The sequence below is a fragment of the Crassostrea angulata genome, chromosome 8, assembly GCF_025612915.1.
Source record: "Crassostrea angulata isolate pt1a10 chromosome 8, ASM2561291v2, whole genome shotgun sequence".
Lineage (NCBI taxonomy): Eukaryota > Metazoa > Mollusca > Bivalvia > Ostreida > Ostreidae > Magallana > Magallana angulata.
In genome coordinates, this window is record NC_069118.1 from 11,681,497 (window position 1) to 11,701,685 (window position 20,189).

The 20,189-nt window shown below is 34.4% G+C and overlaps 3 protein-coding genes and 1 pseudogene across 3 annotated transcripts; 2 read left to right on the forward strand and 2 right to left on the reverse strand.

The window, feature by feature from the left end:
* Positions 1 to 6,707: 6,707 nt before the first annotated feature.
* Positions 6,708 to 8,319, forward strand: LOC128158084 (uncharacterized). Its single transcript, XM_052820787.1, has 5 exons — positions 6,708 to 6,916; positions 7,405 to 7,469; positions 7,553 to 7,699; positions 7,811 to 7,930; positions 8,063 to 8,319. Exons 1-5 carry the CDS (start codon positions 6,708 to 6,710, stop codon positions 8,317 to 8,319), a joined length of 798 nt encoding a protein of 265 aa, XP_052676747.1.
* Positions 8,320 to 8,472: 153 nt separating this feature from the next.
* On the reverse strand, positions 8,473 to 18,848 carry LOC128158101 (putative nuclease HARBI1; annotated as a pseudogene).
* Positions 10,863 to 14,253, forward strand: LOC128158092 (uncharacterized). The gene is made up of 4 exons (XM_052820799.1): positions 10,863 to 10,993; positions 11,145 to 11,288; positions 13,447 to 13,606; positions 13,707 to 14,253. The coding sequence occupies exons 1-4, from the start codon at positions 10,881 to 10,883 to the stop codon at positions 13,827 to 13,829; spliced, it is 540 nt and encodes a 179-aa protein (XP_052676759.1). The 5' UTR covers positions 10,863 to 10,880; the 3' UTR covers positions 13,830 to 14,253.
* Positions 15,207 to 17,645, reverse strand: LOC128158081 (uncharacterized). Its single transcript, XM_052820783.1, has 6 exons — positions 17,519 to 17,645; positions 16,503 to 16,657; positions 16,284 to 16,396; positions 16,049 to 16,188; positions 15,687 to 15,902; positions 15,207 to 15,442 (listed from the first exon to the last, which is right to left on the reverse strand). Exons 2-6 carry the CDS (start codon positions 16,653 to 16,655, stop codon positions 15,207 to 15,209), a joined length of 858 nt encoding a protein of 285 aa, XP_052676743.1. The 5' UTR covers positions 16,656 to 16,657; positions 17,519 to 17,645.
* Positions 18,849 to 20,189: the final 1,341 nt, after the last annotated feature.

Sequence of the window (20,189 nt, forward strand, 5' to 3'; positions counted from 1 at the left end):
TAATGTTTTAATGGTTTACCACTTTCGGTCCATTTTAAAATGAACAAACATATAAAAGATTAGATAAAGTTAGCTACTAGTAACTGGCTACTTAGTAACTGGGTACGAGAAGTAAAACGCTAGCTACTAGTAACTGGCTAAGAGATGAAATAAAAGTTGGCTACTAGTTACTGTCCAAGTTACAAAACATACCTTGGAATTCTACCCTCAAGGAGCCTCACTTTCAAAAAATGAATTTAGGTTGTAGCAACTCCTATGATAAAACCGCAATATACATACAATGTATTTACAAAATAATATTGTGGTTATTTTAAAAACGTTGAACAATTATTACCTGGAGGAAGTAGAAAAGAGCGAGCCCTGCGGATGTTTTGTTTAAAGTAAATACGCAAGCGTAATAGTATAGAAGGCTGAACCAAGTAACACATTGCGATGTAAATAAGTTCACTTTGTAATTTAGTGCGTTTCAGTAATTGCAAATATGTTAAAGTCTGATAATTCAGTTGACACAATATCAAGTTTTGAAAATAGACTACATACATTATTATGCGCTATACGTAAGTTTTGCGTTTACAATTGTGGAGGTCCAGGGTATGTTTCAATACCAGACCAGTTAAGTAAGAGTTGTATGACAGACAGCAAAAAATGAATATTTTTTAAAACATAAATTTATCTTCATAAAGAAATACATACCTATCTAGGGTGAATGTCATTGGCCTTATATGTAATCAAAAGTTAGTCACAAGTGTCAAAGATGACATACATTTTTTGACAAATATATAGGCAGCGGACACAATGTGGTAGTGTTTATATCGGAAGATTGTAAGAGCAACGTATTTAACAAACCGGTACATGTATATGTCATGGAATCAGGATTTTATGTTAAGGGTAGAAAAGAAACCAAACAAATAATACAAGAAACGTATATACAAACAAGAAGGGGAAACCTCTTCATGATGGAAAAATGGAAATAATAAGGAATTAGTAATAATTATCTAGTAGCTAGTAAACACATGGTAAATATCTACTAACATTACAGTATGAAAAAGCATACCAATCATCAAACGTCCGTATGACTGAGAGTACCAGCTGACAATCAGCTGTTAAAAACCTGATGACTTTAGTTGCAAGCACTTACACCACAACAGTGGTTGATGTGTCAAATTTCTCATTAGCACTTGTGTCAAAATGTATAGACTCATGAGGGGGAAATCTGTTAGTGGTTTCTGTTATGTCACTTTCACTTTGAATTCGGATCTAGGGACTTTTGTTCAGTCTTTTTAAGGGGGATGGGTCGCCATTTTGTACATTTGAGGATACGAATGTAACTTTTTCTTCAAGTTTTTCTTAACAAATGGTTGTAGAGAGGACACAAATGAACCCCCTTCATATTTTTTCAGAGTCTGTAAGTTCGAAACAAAACAAGTTCGACAGCTGTTCTGAGTAATTAAAAACTTTAAGGCTTTGTCCTGTTCTTGTATGCATACTTTTCAAACAAAATGACACGCATGACTTCATATCTATTGCTTTAATATCTTTTGGCAACAGTTTTAGCCAGTTTTGGGCAAACCAAGCAAGTTAAAGAAATGTTTACATTCTTATCCTCAAATGTAGAAGATGGCCGCACATCTTCCTTAACAAAAAGATTGCCTTCATAGGTCCAGCACGATTGAATTAATTTATTCCGACGACACCTTCGGAGTTTGGGGTACAGCTTGGCTCGTTTGGTTTTAAGCGCTTCGTTTACGAATATTTTGTAGGAGTTGGATGAGTTTTGGTTGTAGACTTCATATTCTTTTTTTGTTAAACGAGTGCTCGGTCTCTATACCTTACAAACTTAACGATGATATCCCTTGGGAGTTCTCGGGTTCCCAGTCTAGGTCGAGGACCCAAGCGGTGGGAGTTGCTGAAAGCGATCGTCTGTATGTTTTGTTGACCAGTAGCTACCAGTATATATTTATTGATCACATTGAGGTCAATCTGATCTATGTCTCTTTTTTCCTAAGTGGGTTCAGGTACCCCTGAAAATTTGAGACAATTTTTTCGAGAATATTGTTCAAGATCATCAATTCTTTGATGGAGTTCCGATATATCTGTTTTCATAAGATCAAATTCTGAGTATAAGTTAGAGTGGTTATTTTTTTGAGTGAGTCAGGATTTGAACTGGCAGTCTTCAATATTGCGCTCAGATCTGAAATATTGGGATCAGAATCCCCATCATCCGTAGAATTGGGTCTGTAACGTTTATAAGGATTCTGCTCACTACTGGTATGTGATTCGTGTGTATTAGAACGCTGGTTGTCGTTCTGTCCATACTTGAACCTGTTCTGATTCTTATTGTTAGGTTTGATGCAGAATTTATAACAAGACAGCAATAAAATGTGAACACATAATGTTTTTCAAGTGTGTCACGAAGACTATGGTCCCATAAATTCTACTCAGGGGTATCCCCAAAGAAAAGAAAAAAAATGATATCAAAGTTCATTGAAAACACTCCCAGTTTTGGTTGTTCTGGTAGCACCATTAAATGACTTATCGCTTATATCATTTTTACAAAATATTATGACATCCTACATGCTGTAGATACAAATCAAAGTACTGAAGAACTGACGGGAGTTGATTTTGTTGATGTTTATATATTTTAAAATCAATGATATGTTATTTTGCATGACAAGTACATGTATTTTCTAATTTAAATTACGCACATTTTTATAATATGAAATGTTGGACATTTTCGACAAGAAAGTCGAGAAACCCCCATATGAATAATGTTAAATAATATTTAAAGATAAAATTAATTCAATCAAACTATGTATCAGTGATAGAAATATTTCTCGAAAATTGTATGGATCCAAGCAATATTTAGTCTCGTTCAACCAGACGCTCGGCTGTCTCCGTATATCTCCGACGAGCAGAGAGTCTGGTAAAGCGTCACGTACGAGACTAAGCAATATTGAACTCTAGTCTCGTTCAACGAAACGCTCAGCTGACACCGTAAATCTCCGACAAGGATTTACGGAGACAGCCGAGCGTCGAGTTGAACGAGACTATATTGAACTCTGGCGTAGGAATACATACGACTACAAAAATATTTAAATTGTTTGTACCATTTAAAATCTGACTATTTTCAAGGTATTTATAAATAAGTTTCCTTGAAAAACAATGCTTTAGCGTACATTACAACGAATTCATCAATTATTTTCAAGAACTAAGTCTTGTCAGCAGCAATGATTTGTGCTGAGGTCCAAACACTGTTCCACTTTCGGTTTGTCTGAGTAACTGCATAGGAGTTTTAATTAAAATCAACTCCCAAAAATCAGTGGTCAGTTTTGTGTCATTTCTTTTTCGGTTGAATCTCGACTCGGCGAAAGAAGAAAGTCCTGGTATGAGGGTTCAGTTAGAACTTCTTACCCATTTCAACAAAGGCTTGTTTGTACATCAGGATATATATACAGATTGGCCCAGAATTCGATTCAAATGTAAAAATCAATTCGTTATAATAGAGAATACTTTATGTGAAAAATGAATTTCTCATTTCATGAAAATATTAAAACCTTCACTATATAATTTATTCTAAAAGTGCTCTTTCATATATACTAGACTTTGACCCATGCGTGCACGGGTTGACATTGCACATGATATCGGACGTTTACGAAATAGATGCATCGACACACTGTATTGTTGACATTTACATAACCAAGCTTAAGCCCACAATAATGCTATTAATTTCACTACACTCTTCTTAGTTAAAATAATCAGACATGCCTTCACAACAGTTAAAATGCCTCCCATATACCTGTAATGTAGCAGAAAATTGCTCCAAATTGATTTTGGAAAAACTTATTGAAGTTGCATTGAAAATAACAGTCAAAATTTTCATAACAAACCATTTTGAGGTTGTGAATACTTTTCAGCTAAATATTTAAATCATATTATTTAAGAATTCTACACTTTTTACTCGCTTCAAATTTATACATCATGTCGACCTTCGAAACTCTTGGGATTTTTCATAGTAAATGCATTTGTTAGAGTTATCTCCCGTTCTTTTTTTTTCTATTCCGTTATTCTACATGTACAGAATATATACATGTAGCAAATTTCCAATTTACGCGTTTTTGTATTATCATATCTGAGTTTATCCATGCAAACGTGATATTGTGGAAACATAAACTAAAGAGTCTCCCGTGACTTAACGTGAATGTAATGCGCATGCGCAAGATTGTAAAATCCAAAATATCCAGGTGATTTACAAACTTGATTGAGAAAAACTAAAATCAATTTGATAATCTTCAAGTACCAGTGATGTTTAAAATATATATAAAAAAGACAGTACTCTTCCGATTTATCGGTATTAGAGACCAAAAATTCGGGTCTATTATTTTAATATAGTAGTATAGATTTTGAGCAACATAATACAATAATGTAACGTTTTGAATGAATTATTTTTACCCGACGGCGGTTTATTTCGCCCGAGGGTTATGCCACTAGTGAAAACTGTCAATTTGTTATTTTTCACTATAATGCAGTAAATAGCATTTAATTAAATACATCATCTCGGAAAATTAAAAGCGATTACGTTGTCATTGTTTTCTATTGAAATAAAAAAACATGTGTCTATCTTGAAATATTGAACATACAAGTAAATGTTCATTATTTCAATGCAGTGTTTGCATTGCTATCTTACAAAATTACTGAAATTAGATTGTCATTTCATACTCTTGCTGTCGAGACCAGAAATCTGAAAAAAAATATCTTCATTAAAATAGGAATTGTTTGGATTATGATTAGATGTTATTTCTTTATATATTATTTGTATTATGATTTATTTTGGTAGAAAAACAATTGCAAACGTTAGTTTTGCAAAGAAAAAAAATTCAATATCGAAAGAGTTGCAATTCTTAAGCTCAGAAAGTGTCCAAGAAGTATATACATATCCTAATAGGTTAAAATTACGAAATGAATGTTTACATTAACTTACATAATTTCTCGATTCGATTCTGCTGGCCAATTTGTTTACTTAATATAAAATTTAATATATTTTATTTGTGTGAATACTGATGGGCTGTAAAGCATAAAATGAATAAAGAATAAATGAATGTATTGAAACAAAGTAGATATATCAACAAGAAAACAGAAGTTTCAGTATCATCTCAGGGGAAATTTTATTGAACGATACTCAATAAGGTTACAAATGTTATTTTGCCATTTATTGTATATAAGACAAATATCATTAAATCAATGTAATTTAAGGATTGAAATTGAACTTGGACATAGGCGTCCTTCATAAATTAAGAGACAACTGATAATTGTCAATACTAACTACTTTATACAATGGTGTCTAATGTGCCATAATTCACCTAATGCTACAAATTACGCAATTTTATCAAAAAAAATTTAAAAAGGGGAAATGTCACAGTTGTTTAACATCAGCAATATGTTCAATTTAATATTACACAGCTTGTACCGTTAGCACGTTTTATTTACACAAGAAACCACACCTGTGAGATCATACACCCAGCAAGTCATTACAGAAATGTGATGAATAGAAAATAAAAAGCAACATCGATAGTATTATGACTCATTGTTGATATCTTTTAGTGAATATTTTTTAATCAGTGACATTGCTAGGTTTTAATGAATGGTTCTCTAACAAGAGTGTTCATAAAACATGACACTTTTCAGAAACCTGTTGTTCCTTTTTTGGCATGCAAATATTTCCGCTGCTGTTGCTATTTATATCTTTTCATAAATACATGTTTAAATCGCAAACTTATCAATTCCTTTCGAATTTCCTCTAATCCTCATGTTCAACATTTGAAATTGAATAAGGGTAAAACTTATCTTCTATTTACCATACGTGATTTCAAGATAAGATGATTTTTTTAAAGAAAAACGTCAACTTTCTAACCAAACTGTAGCTTATCTTGAACATGCTTTTTTGTAATTTAGCAAATAATGTTTATGTAACTGAAGCATAATGTACAGTTCGCATGTTATTCTAAGGAACACTTAAATACTTGTTTGATAAACTTCAGAACTTGATACATCTCCGTGACTTTACGCATTTTTAAATCTAAGCAGATCGATTTCATTTAGGTCCTATAAAAGTTGTCTATACACACATACCAACATATGACAAGGTTAAGATATCATATAGCCTTGGGTCCATTAGTGGAAGTTAAATAAATCTCAAATACAACCTTGTTATAAAGAATATTATCAATTTGAACATAAACAATGCTTTCATTCTTGTTTGTATCGACTATCATTTACGTTGCCCATGTAAGTGTTATTTTCAGTCAGGAACCACTCAGAAACGTAGCATACTCGAAGACGGTTGTCTTAAGTTCCAGATACAATCATAGACTCTACTAAGGAGGGAAAGCTGTAAATGGTCTGCTGTCTAACCATGTTCGCACTGCAGATGAAAATCTCCTTAGCTGAGGGTAGATCTGGCCCCGCCGTCACCAAACTTTCCTCTCCCTCAACCTCAGTACTCAACTCAAGTCCTTAAGGTTTCCTTAACTGAGGTTTTCCTCAAATCACAGTCACCAATTGCGCTGAGGATCACCTCAGTTAAGGTGTATTTTTTTTCCCTTAACTCAGTTGAGTTGTTACATTAATAATATCGCGCATTTTCGCGGAATTTTTACGTAATGCTTGTACGCAATAAAATATCTGTCGTCTGTTTGTTATTTCTTTGTAAAATGGCTGAAAAAGATATACTTGGGTTAATAACAGCGGGGAAAAGGAAACGGGGGGCTAATTGGACAAGTGAAGAGGAGATAATTCTAATAGAAGAGGTCATGAAATTTGAAGATCGGTTGTTTGGGAAAATGAAAGGGGCGGGGATAAAGGGAAAGCACGGGAAAATAAAAGAAGAGACCTGGAAGTCTATAGCAGACACTTTGAACTTGTAAGTATTATGATATCTATCTGTATTTCACTTACTTGTCGGTTGTTTTGACCAGACGATTTCCTTTGTGCACATATTGTAACCTCCCTTAGTAGGTGTATACACAAATTTTACCCCAGTATATTCCAGTCCGATATTATAACTGGCCGTGTGCTCTACTTTTGATTTGGAAAAAGCGAACAGTTTATAAAAATGCATTCCTTATACTTCATTAAATTGTTATAAATCATAAACACACTCTGATATTATTGCATTGACATACTATGTATATAACATGTACACACTGCACGCATCGTATATGCATGCATATTATCGTAACGCGATTCCAGACAGCAAAAATATACATCATAATGTAAAGATTTTGTTTAGATCCATATATTATCAATTTAAAAACACGAATAGAATAGAAAAATGCGATATTCCAAATGTTTGCATTGCACAAAATGTATTGTTTATTTTCTTCTTCTTTTTTTCAAAATTTTATTTAAACAATTTAAAAATGACAGAACGTCTGATTCCATCTACAAAAAGTATGACAACGTCAAACAAAGAGGTATATACATGTATTGACATTCAAAGTTTAAAACTTTGTAAATTGTTAAGCAAAACTGTGTTGATAATTTACATAAATTTTAGCGAAAGAGAAAATTGATGGCATACGCCGACGAAAGACAGGGGGAGGTCCACCAACGGCGCCCCTTACGCAAGCGGAGGAAGCCCTGTACCAAGCAATGGACACACGACCCAATATTGTTGGATTGGTCAGGGGCATTGATTCCGATGGTAATGAAATATATCATATTTATTATAGGTAAAACATTGTCAAAGTAAAATTCATATTAACGTTCTTGCATTGTCATTCTGAAAAAACCCAAAGAATATATAATTTTATAGAACCAACGTCATCTGTCCAATCGCTGGCTGGTAATGAGACCACGTGCACCGGTGATGCTTCAGCTTCTTCTGAATCTTCAGCTAGTATGACATTTGGGTTATCTTTAAACAGGAAGATGGGTGAGATACCTATATATTTTTGTTACAAGTAAACGGGTAAATACCGAAGTGGAAAACTGCAATACAGGTTTAATAATTCTTATTTTATAAGTATATGTGTATTTGCAAATGTGTCCATATTTCAATAATTAGATGAACGGCCTAAAGAAAAGAAGAGGAAGATGGCAACACGTGAAGTCATAGAAGAATTGGAAATAAAAAACCTAAAACTTGAAAACGAAAAGCTCAGCCAAGAAATAAGTAATCTTCAACAAGAGCAGAACAAATTAGAAAGGGAGGAAAAGAAATTTCAAATTGAGGCCGAATTATTAGAAATTAAGAAGTCTTGTCTGTTGTGTAAATTAAGTTCTGAATTTCCGGAATTCATTTTAGACCCTTTATGTAAATGACCAACTACCTTTGAAAATTGAAGTGATATGGTCACGATTTTGTCGAATTTTATTTTATATAAATTGTTTACGTATAATTATTGGTGATGCTTTCCAGTAAATAAATGCAACTTACCCATATTTGATTGTCAGTCGTAGAGGTATAAGCGAGAAACAGAGCTTGTAAACAAAGCTTAGATCATGTTTTTGCTTACAATTTGAATGCTAAGATGTTTTAAATGTTGAATTATAAAAAAAGAAATAGATATAAAGAGGAAAAATACATTTTAACCATAATCGTGACCATGTCCTTTTAAATAGATCACAAACTCGAGATTGGGGGAATATTAAATATAACACATCTATTTATTTCTTCAAATAACCACTTTTCCACTTGTATCTCCAAATTTTCAAAATGAACTGAAATAGAAGAAAAAATATATAAATTCAATACAAGAATTGTTGTTTTAATCATTTAGTGGAATATGTACACATTTACTTTTGGATAAAACCACACTCGAGTGATTTCCGGTGTGTTATGAATTTTAAAATATATACGCAGGTGCATATTCCAATGTACGAACCTCTAACCGAAATACGTCTGTGCGATATAATCTCGCAAGTGACTTCCCTCTGGAGAATTGCACTCAACTTTGTGGGCGGTTTCGTCAAATGCGTCCATTGGCTGGTCTACTCTATCCATCACATCACCAGTTTGAATGCCAAGGTTATGCAGGATGACACAGGCGACGACGTATCCCACTGCTTGTTCAGGAGTCGTTCTAAAATATTTTAATTTACATGTAATTATACAGATATTGACTTGAATTAAGGACAAAAGTGATTATGTTACTCCCCAAAATGAACGGCCGTCAATATTTTTTGGAGGAACAAATGTCAATTATATGGCTTCAACAAACAATGTAGGACTATTCTTTTGAGACAACAATCGTGGTTATTTAATTAGAAGTTAATGTATTTTATGTTAATTTAATAAACTTTTTTGCCTCAGAATTCATTGAAGACAGGAAAACCTCCGTTTCAGAATGCCGAAACTTTGCTCAATGAGCACCCTCGTTCTGCAAAGGGAAGCATTGAATCTTTGATGAGCGTTTGTTTGTGGATTAAGATAAGGCGTCATTAAAAATCGCTTGCAGGGGTATCCTGAATCGCCCAACAAAATTCCATTGTGTTCACCTAAACGTACAAGTTTATAAAATACAAACTCATCATCATTGTTTTTAATGCTTTCAATATATATTTTATTTCCTCTATCAAATGACAACTGGATCTAATTTTTTAAAAATATATTTTTTACCTCTTTGAAACTGTCGACAAAGGGAGGACTCTCGCCAGATCCTACTATCATGGACACTCCCGGGCCAGCTGGCACAGACGCTTGTGAATTTAAATTTGGCACCACAAACCATCTATTCAAAAATAAAATTCAACCCCAATTATTTAAGGGGACCGACAAGTTGCTGATTTATTGCATATTTATTTATCACACTACAAAATTAATTAAGTGCAGAGATGTTGGTATGGATGTTGAATATATTTTTCAGTTCTTTTCTTCAAAATTTCTTCAAGCATTTAATGTGATTTGAAATACCGAAAAAGAAAATTAATAAAAAAACCCGACCTGTACATTTAAAGAATGAAACCCCTTTCTATTTACAAAATCCGGTTCATTTTCAGTTGGAGCCAGGATTCTAATAAATGTGCCATCAATACAGCCCAGTGTGTTCGGGAATCCTGTGTAAAAATATTAGAATGTTAAAGAATATGACACCCTTAAAGCACAAAGTTCATGGGATGCATGTGGGTGGGGTGGGGGGGGGGGGGAGATGGTAGGTTATTGTATATATCGTGGTTGTCGACAAATGAAAGTGTACCCAATGCTGTCAATCAGTGGAATACACCAAATTTAGAAGCCAGAACATGCAGCCACCTCAATCAATTTGTTTTGCAAACACATGCCTAAAAGTTACCAAACTTTCTATTAATGTTTCTTTTGGTAAACGGTGTAAGAACATTATTTATATAAAACTGAGACATAACTGTGTATCAAATTATGATTTTTGTAATCATAATATTATAAATAATCCGTTGAGTTAACGTGGTCAAACAAAAGACGTGTGTAGCATTGTAAGAACTTGTTTCTGATCCTTTTGTTTAATCAATTAAATATGTTCAAAACAAAACAATAACCTTAACAATTTTCAAAGGGAAAAATTTGTGGGACGACGCAAGAACCTCATCCATAAAATATAATTTAAAATGACAAAATCTCACGTAACTACTTTTAATTTCATTTTCTGAAATATGAAATTTGATGAACAACTTCCCCAATTTTTTCTTTACAAAAATCGAAGCACGAGTTATCCTTTTTTAAAAGAGAAAGTAGAAAACAAAACAATACGACTGATAAAATATCGGCAATTTTGATAAATAGGCCTGCACAGTCTCGTAAAATCTCACTTCCGGTGTAGAACTTCCGAAGACAATCGTAGTTCGAATTTACTCTGACTCTAACCGAGACGTAATAATAGACCGGCCAGTGCATAACGCGTGAACCGACAATGACGATTTGTTTTGTGTTTGGGTGTAATCACCAGGGATTACGGCGAACATGCAAGATGTTTAGATTCCCATCCAGTGCCGGGTTGTCAACGAAATGGGAAAAACTATGCAGGTAAACATTATTATAATGTCATTGCAGAACAAGGTAGAATCAGGGAAGAATATTTAGGTCCCTTGTAGAATAAACAATGTGAAATTGTTTTAATATGTGTGTATCTAAATGCTTATGTTAAATAGATACGTTATTACATGTATGTATGCAGACGTAAGGACAGAGCCGTAGTGTTGCAGAGTGACAGGATCTGCAGCTGTCATTTTGTGGATGGGGACAAGAATAATGGCCCAACCATTTTCCCATGGAGTTGTGGGAAACTGTTTGATTTTCCTGATCCAACCAAAATAAATAGGTATGGGATATGTCATATTTACAAAAAGCATAAATTAGTCTTTGTTTTCAATAGTAATATGTAATTTTAAAAAAAAAGTTTACTTAATAAATTTTATTCATATGTGTTAGTTATAGTTACATGATGACACGAGAGCATGTACGGAATATATCGCCTCACTTTTTGGCACGAGGGGGCGGAGCCCCCGAGTGTCAAAAGGTGAGGCGATATATTCCGTACATGCTCGAGCTGTCAATCATGTAACTGATTTGTCCAATGGTTTTGGCACATTTTCCCGCCATCCGGTGATATTTTCACTTTTCCCCGCTCTCTGGTACAAATTAAATGCGCAGTTTCAGAAATTCGGTGGAGGAAGATGGACGTACTCGGCGACTCCGATGACTTGATTTTAAGCCAAGCGCTCGAATCTTTTGAAAACTTTGATGAATTGGACGAAAAAGATGTTGAATTTGGAAACTTTACTTTCGACGTTGATGAATTTTTAAAGGAGTTAGAAAAACAGGATAACATTAAAACTGAACAATATGACGTCAGAACCGACCCTCCGGAACGTTTCGGCAAACCAGTGAATTCTACAGAAATAAAGGAGCTTCACAAAAGTCAGGAAAGTACCAATACACGACGCAATACATCTTGGGGAGTTAAAGTTTTTGACGACTGGCGAAAATCGAGAAACGCTAATTCAGGTTTAGAAATGCAACTTCCTGATTTACTATCGTGCAGCTCACAAGATTTAGACCATATTTTGTCCTGCTTTGTGATCGAGTGCCGCAGGGCTGATGGTAGTCCATATCCACCTAAAACCTTGTACCAGTTGTGTGCTGCTATTTTAAGATTTATGCGAGATAATGAAATCGACTTAAATTTTCTTGACGGTAAAGATATGCGTTTTCGGAATTTCCGCAAAACATTAGATGCCCGAATGAAACAACTCGCCACGGAGGGAATAGGTGTGACAATTCGACAGGCGGATCCAATTTCCCCCGAAATGGAGAACGCGTTATGGGAAGGCGGACATCTGGGTATGAAAACTTCAGTTGCACTTACCAACACAATATTCTTCTACAACTGTAAATTATTTGGGCTCAGAGGTCTTGATGAACATCGTTCATTAGTGACGGAGCAGTTCAAGCTCGACAAGATTAGTGACAAAATGTTTATTACATTTTACGGTCGTACTTCCAAGAACTTTGCGGGGGGATTAAATCAGCGAAACCTTACTGCCAAGGAAGTAAAACACGACTGTGGACCCGACGGACCTCGGAATTTATTTCATGTGTACCAAACTTACATTGACATGGTTGGACCGGGAAGCATGTACCGTCGTCCATTAGCAGGTGAGGGACTGAAGTATTCCAAGCAGGTCATGGGAGTAAACAAACTCGGGAAAATCATCAAGGATATGTGTAGTGGGGCTGGCTTCCATGGGAATTTCTCCAACCATTCGGGCAAACGAACATGTGCTACAAATCTATTTCAATCAGGTAATATTTATCTCTCTCTCTCTCTCTCTCTCTCTCTCTCTCTCTCTCTCTCTCTCTGGCGTAGTTTTTTAATTTTCTTTTGTATTCATAAATTTTTATTTGTCAGGAATAGAGGAACAGCTTGTAATGTCCAGAACAGGACACAGAAGCACGGCAGTTCGGAACTACAAACGACCAAGCCAGGAACAACTTAGTGCAGTAAGCATGGCGCTAAATCCACCGAAATTGGGCTCGGAAGAAAACGAATGCGCGGCAGAATTCGAAGCCAATAATAGCAAACTTCCAAAGTTAATGGTTGATCAAATGCGCACCCCAATGATCAACATTACAAACTGTAATGTCCATATTTTTGATGCAGGAAACAAGTAGGCCTAATGTGTATATTGATCACGTAACATTTTAAAGAACTGTTCAGTTTTTGTTTCAAACTGTTAAAGAAACAGAACATTTCAATTTTAAATTTTCATTTTTTTTTTCATGTTTACAATTTGTTGAATAAAGTTTGTTGCCAGTATTGTGTGTTTTCTTTAGCCAATCGCCATGAGGGGGCGTATCTAATTAGTATGCAAAAATATCACATATATGATATTCAAATAACAAAATTGTATGCGATATATCAGTCGAGAAACATCAAAGAAAAAACACCGCACCATTGGACAATGTATTTTATTTAGAACTGAGAGAAAAGAAAATCAAAAGATGGCTGTTTCCAGCACATCCACATCTGCATTATCAGCCATGCATTGTGCATCATCTATGGATTCAACATCTGCACACATAAATCTGGATCACAGTTACCAGACTTCCTATCATCATTTAAAGGAAGAGAATCAGGTAAATGGTTAGACACTTAAAGCTCAACGATGACAATAAAATTAGTGTAAAGATTACGAATATTACCTGTTTATTATAAATATATATTTGTATTTATCAGAACCTGAGGCGCGAGGTTGAGGAATTAAGAATACAAATCAGAATGATGTCCATGAAGCGAGCGTTCAGAATTGGCGATATCATAGATGACGAGAGAAAGGTACATTTCAGATATCATGAGTAGTACATGTATTAAAAAAAATCGACATTCGTCATTATCAGATTATTGATACATGCACATCAATATTTAGTGTTTGAAGTTATGAACACTGGTAGGAATGCATAGTTCAATGCTATATTTTAGTTTTATATACCTTGATGAGATATTATTTACAGATCTTCTGATTTTATCATTGAACACGATACTTTGTGAGGCATTTCTTTTTCAGTTTATATTTTGATAATGGGCCTACTGCTGGACAGTTCATCAGCCTGTGAAAAATGACGGAAATAGTAGAACAAATGCTCTGCCAGGAAAGAATATGATACTGCTTATGTTTTGTACAATGGGTTATTAAAATGCTGCTGGACAGCATTTTCGTTTATCAGAAACAAGTCTGTTTTTAAAACAAAATGTAAAAAATAAAAATAAATATATCTTCAACACAATGTGTTTCACTGTCATGTTTTAATGTAGATGCTGATGTATACAAGTCTAAGGCCAGACATGTTCCACGCCATTGACGAAATAATGCAGAGATTCCAGGTTAAGTACATTGATGGATGGAGACCATCTTTCATTTCTTTGACAGACCAACTGTTGATGACATTAATGAAAATAACTATGAACACCCCTCTTTTGGACCTTGCAGAGAGATTCAACACAAGTGCATCATCAGTTAATAACATTGTAACTTCTCAAATTTGTGCTATGCATGAGGTTTTATATGAAGGACTCATAGAGAGTCGCATTCCATCTCTACAAAAATGCAAGGGATCCATGCCTACCAGTTTTGGCGATTTTAGCTCATGCAGAATAGTACTCGACGCCACTGAAATCAACCAAGATGTTCCTGGGAATGACATGAGATTGCAGGCCAGCACATACAGTGGCTGCAAAAATTCCCACACTGTAAAAAGTGTTACAGGTGTTGCACCGAATGGTGCCTTGGTGTTTATTAGTAAATTGTACCCTGGGAGCACATCTGATGTTGCAATTGTAGAGCACAGCAAAATTTTAGAGCAATTAGCGCCCGGTGACATGATATTAGCAGATAAAGGGTTTACTATTCACAAGTTGTTGCCCCAAGGAGTACACCTTAATATTCCTCCCTTCCTTACAGCTAAATCGCAGTACACCCCCAGTGAAGTTCAGCTTTGTAGAAAAATTGCGAAATCACGTATACATGTTGAGCGTGCAAATGAGCGCATAAAAATTATGAAATTCTTAGACATATTCCTCATCAGTTTAGATACATCAGTACCAAAGTGTTTCAGTTATGCTGTGTACTTGTCAATTTTCAGGATCCTCTTTTGCAGGAAATTGCTCAAAACTTTGAAGGTCAAGATTGAAATGTTAAAAATCAAGAGTATGAATATGTTGCTATCATATTTAATACTTTTATAGCTGTTGCAGATGGGGAACAAATTTATCGAAGTAAAAATCTGTCAAAACAGAAATATTATCCTCCCAACTGAGTTGTTTTGTGATTCTAACAATCGCACAGTCCTTTGGTGTCCAAACCATAAAGTCACACGCAGACTTTCCAGTAATGTGCAGCTGTCCTTGGACCTGATCATGACATTGGTGGTTTTCTCTTAACTTGTATGATTTCACTCCATGGAATTCTTGAAACTCTGTAAGTTAAAAAAACAATTACAATGGTCATGTTTCCAGTCATTTCTACATCATAAATTAAATATCTTCTTTTTTGTGGTTGATCATGCAAAATACTTTTTTCTTTTTGATATATAAATATTGTATCTATCTTGTTTTATATTTCAAAATAAAAACATATTGCTCATATAATTTGGAATAATTAACTCTGTAAATGAGTCTTTGAAATATAAAAAAAAAACATTAATCATAATTGTAACCAACCTAAGCAGAAATCATTCAATTTTTCGATAGCTTCAGGAATAGTCATCTCCTTTGCCGAAAAGGGGCATTTCACCTCCAATATTTCTGGTCGAAAGTTATATAACTGAAGCATGTCAGCAAGAGCTGGATCTTGATAACAATATCCAAACAGCGCAGGTTGACGTACGATTCCATCTGGACTTGATCCAAGAACCCCATTTTTGTGAAGCCAGATACCTATTAAGCAACATTGAATTTTCAATGACAAAGTACAAGATAAAAATGAGAATTATTTTCATATTATCAGTTACCTTATATTTAATATATATACATCACTGACAATAATTTTCGCATTATCGGTTATCCTGTATAATAATACCCACCCGTTGGCTCTACAACAGCATCCCCAAAAGTTTTGTATTTCTCAATGGCTATCTTTTCATTGCACATCCCCCAAATGATGGCATCCTTCTTAGAAAGATCATACGCTGAACATAGTCTTTTGTACAAGGAAATTGGATATCTGTGAAAAAGGCATCAATAAGTTAATTAAGTTAGATAAGTTTTAATTCACATAATTCTACATTTACTGATATGTGTACTTTTTTCTGTGAATACCTATTTCTCTTGATTGCTGCCAAAACACAACCAAAGTTGGAGGCTGTCAATCTATTCTTGCGAACTGATGACCACAAGCAGTTATCTTTTTGTCCGATGGTAAGACTGGCAATCTACAAAACATCTCTACCTTTAAACAGCATTCATTAAAAAATACATAATTATTAAGTCATTGATGGTACAATATCTCATTTGAAACTGCATGAATGATTTAATCACCTGCTGAATTTGCTGCTCATTTATCATTAATTTTTGCTTCATCCAATCAATGGGGTGTTCTGAGGAGATGAATTCCTGGCTTGAAATGAGGTCTTCAACAATAGGTAAAGAAAGCCTAGGCACAGGTGGCTCTGGGACCAGTATCCAATGCATTGCTGTTAAATATTAAATAAAAATGTTTTAAAAGATTACCAGGAAAACATAGTCTAGTACCTTTATTTCAAATAACTGAAATTAAGAAAAATGTAATTGCAAAATATTTATATTACCAATTAATGCATATCAATGTACATGATGTATATAATTACATGAGAAAAGTACTGCTATATAATAAATACATGGTGAAGTTTGAAAACATGCCAGGAAAATAAACATTAAAATGAATGTATTTCACTAAATGTGTAAGGTAAATGCTGTTTTGTTTTATGTATATAACTTGTTACAACTTAACATTTGAGATTTTGTAGATAAAATACTTCTTGAGAATATGTACAATCCATGTTAGTATCAAATAATAACCTTTGCAGAATAAAATGTTAAAAACAAAACAAACTAAATTTGGCATATAAATTAAAAACATAAAAAAACAGGTATTGCATCAATGACACTATTAGTCATTAGAGTTGCCTTTAACATCAATGTCACTGGATAAATTTTCATTTTATATCAAGATAGTGTTTCTTTATCTATGCATCCTGTCTTGTTTAATTTAAACAAGTAATAATCTAAAATTTTAAATACCGAAACTGGTAACAATGAACTATCAACATAAAGCACCAGATTTAACCTGAAAATCTTCCCACAGATGTCAATTTGTGATATAGGAACTCCCTGTCTCTATCATTAACTGGTCTATTTGTTGCCCTAATGTTTTTTGATAAAATATATACATGTACAGTAAAATTAATAAAGCAAAAACCCATGCTATATTAAACCCTGCAAAAATAAAATCATTAACTGTTTGTATATCATATGCATGTAGAACAGATACAGTTATAAAATTATTGTTTGCTAACCTGTAGTTTACAAATCGATCTGGTGCAGGGAACAGTTCCTCCATTGTTTTGGTTTGGCGAGGTGGTGCTGACTTTGGATTTTTTATCCATGACTGCCTCACATCTGTCTTTGACACGTTTTTATACCTGTTGTAGATTGGATAAAATATGTAGTATATATACTTTCTGTAGTGATATGTTTTTCAACAAATTCCATAAATGTACTTGAATACCAGGTGGTGATAAAATAATTCATCATAAATTACAGCATATACTAATTTTAGTCAATCAAAAGCTATGTGTTTTGAATTCAATACATTGATCAGCTCTGTAGATCTCTATAGAGAAAATTCTGGTTGTCAGAACATATTCTCTCATCAGAGCTACAGATAGGCAATATAATTTCATTTGCATACCCATAGAGAAGAATGCTGGCCTTGTGATGACATTTATCCTGCCCATTCACACACTCGCAAGTACTGTCTTCAATATTGTAGTTTGGGCCAAGGGTAATCTAAATATTAACACCCGACAATATATTATCTATATACTAATTTGGGAAGAATGTGTGTCCATATATAAACAACAACCACATAGTTATTGGTATAAATAACATTATTCATTGAAAAAATTTACTATTTTGTTACCGAAAATTCGCATAATAGTTAAATTTGACATACCGTTACATTGTAACTCCTGTCACGCATAGATGCTTGAACTGTGCCACGTACGTATGATGCCTCTTTATCGTACACGAATTTCAAGACATGGACTGATTGTACAGCAATTTCAGACTTTCTACTAAGTTTTCTAGTCCCAGCTGTGTAGTTCGCCCAATATAAAATAGAAAATGCCATGTTCCCCTTCTAACACATACAATCCGACATGTTTGTTTATCTCCAGCAACGAAATCTCGCGAAGTCTCGCCGAACGCTGTGTAGGCCTATTCTTGCTTTGTTTTCCGGGCTTCATCATCTCTCGGAAAAACAATAAATTGTTTTCGAACATGGAGGATGGCCTCAGTTATCGATCTGCAACATCTGCCGACGGTGGACTCTGATACATTCAAACTATCACCTATGAGTTTGTGATAGGCGCCTGTCGCAAAGAAGCGAAGACAAACAAACAGCTGCAACATCGGGGGTAAGGCATTGTTTCTAGTGCTTTCTAATAAGGTACCACCTATTAAATTTAGAAAATACACTACCGACACCTGTCTAAATCGATAACGCTCAAAAAGCTCGTCGTCAGTATACGCCTCTAAGGGGTTCAGACGTTCCCGAATCACCCTTTTGGACGGTCTATTCCAATACCGCTGGAGTCTACGTCGTCTGCGACGTCTGTCTGCCATGTTGGATTTGCTTGAGGAAGAACTTAAGGTTGCTATGAATCTATACTTAAATATTTGAGGATTTCCTCAAGATTATCCCTCAATTTTGTGTGGTGACGGCGACTTGAGGGTGAGGGAATGAATTTGAGGGAAAACCTCAGAGTTGAGGCTGAGTATTGAGTTGAGGGATGTTGGTGACGGCGGGGCCTGGGAACAACCTACCTTATCCATGAAATAGATGTGTTTGCTAGATCCGACTGTTGTGGTAAGTGATGGCAATTTTCTCCAATGATTTAGGCATTTTGATGTTAGTTGGAGATGTTAATTATGTATTTATATAAATCATAGAGATTAATCAACACATATTTATTGCTCTTTTAAGTACATGTAATGAATAATATTCAATTATACGAGTATTTTTATGAAATTATTGAGACAACACAATTTTTTTCCTTTCTAAGTTACGAATTTTTTGTGAAAATCTGCATAAAGATTAAAGAAACCTAACAAATGATTTAAAAATGAAATATCCGACCGTATTTTATTGCCTTATAATTCTAAGAATAAATGATTTATTCTTCATTTAAGTTCTTTATCTAATGCCCCAGTCACACTTTCACGGATCAACTCCACGGTTCTACTACGGAATATTTTCCTCGGTTGACACCGGAAAATCAAATAATCGTTAATGCCCCAGTCACACATTCACAGATCAACTCCTAGGTTCCACTACGGAATATTTTCCACGGTTTACACCGTAAAAATCTAATGATACGGAGTTAGTACGGATGCACTACGGAATGGATACAAATTGATACATACGAATTACTACGGATTTATACGGAGTTAAAACGGACTTCTACGTTCTAAAACGGTTTAGTAAGTTTTTCTAAGGAAGTACTACGATGGTTTCATCCGTAGTGGAATTTTGAACATAAGTATTGCTACGTTTGGATACGATAACAGACGGAAAAGCCACGGGTCAATACATATCGCCACGAATGATTCCGGATCGCTTCCGTAGCTAATCCGGCATTTAATCCGTGAATGTGTGACTGGGGCATTAGATAAATCTAAATATATTTTGAATGGAATTTAGTACGTATGGAATACACGTTTCTTGACATCTTCTACCCATACTATATCGATATTTTATGATTTAAAGGATCTCAATACTTATCAAATTATTCGTAAAATCCACAAAAATAGATTATTCAAAACATCATGAGTGCCTTTTTGGTTGAAAATTTAGTATCTTTTCCACGCTGTATATTGGTTTTTTGTTCCAAAACAAATTTAAGAGGAAAGTATGGCTTAACAAAACATATTTTATTGTTTTTACTTACAGAGGATCAGCTTCAT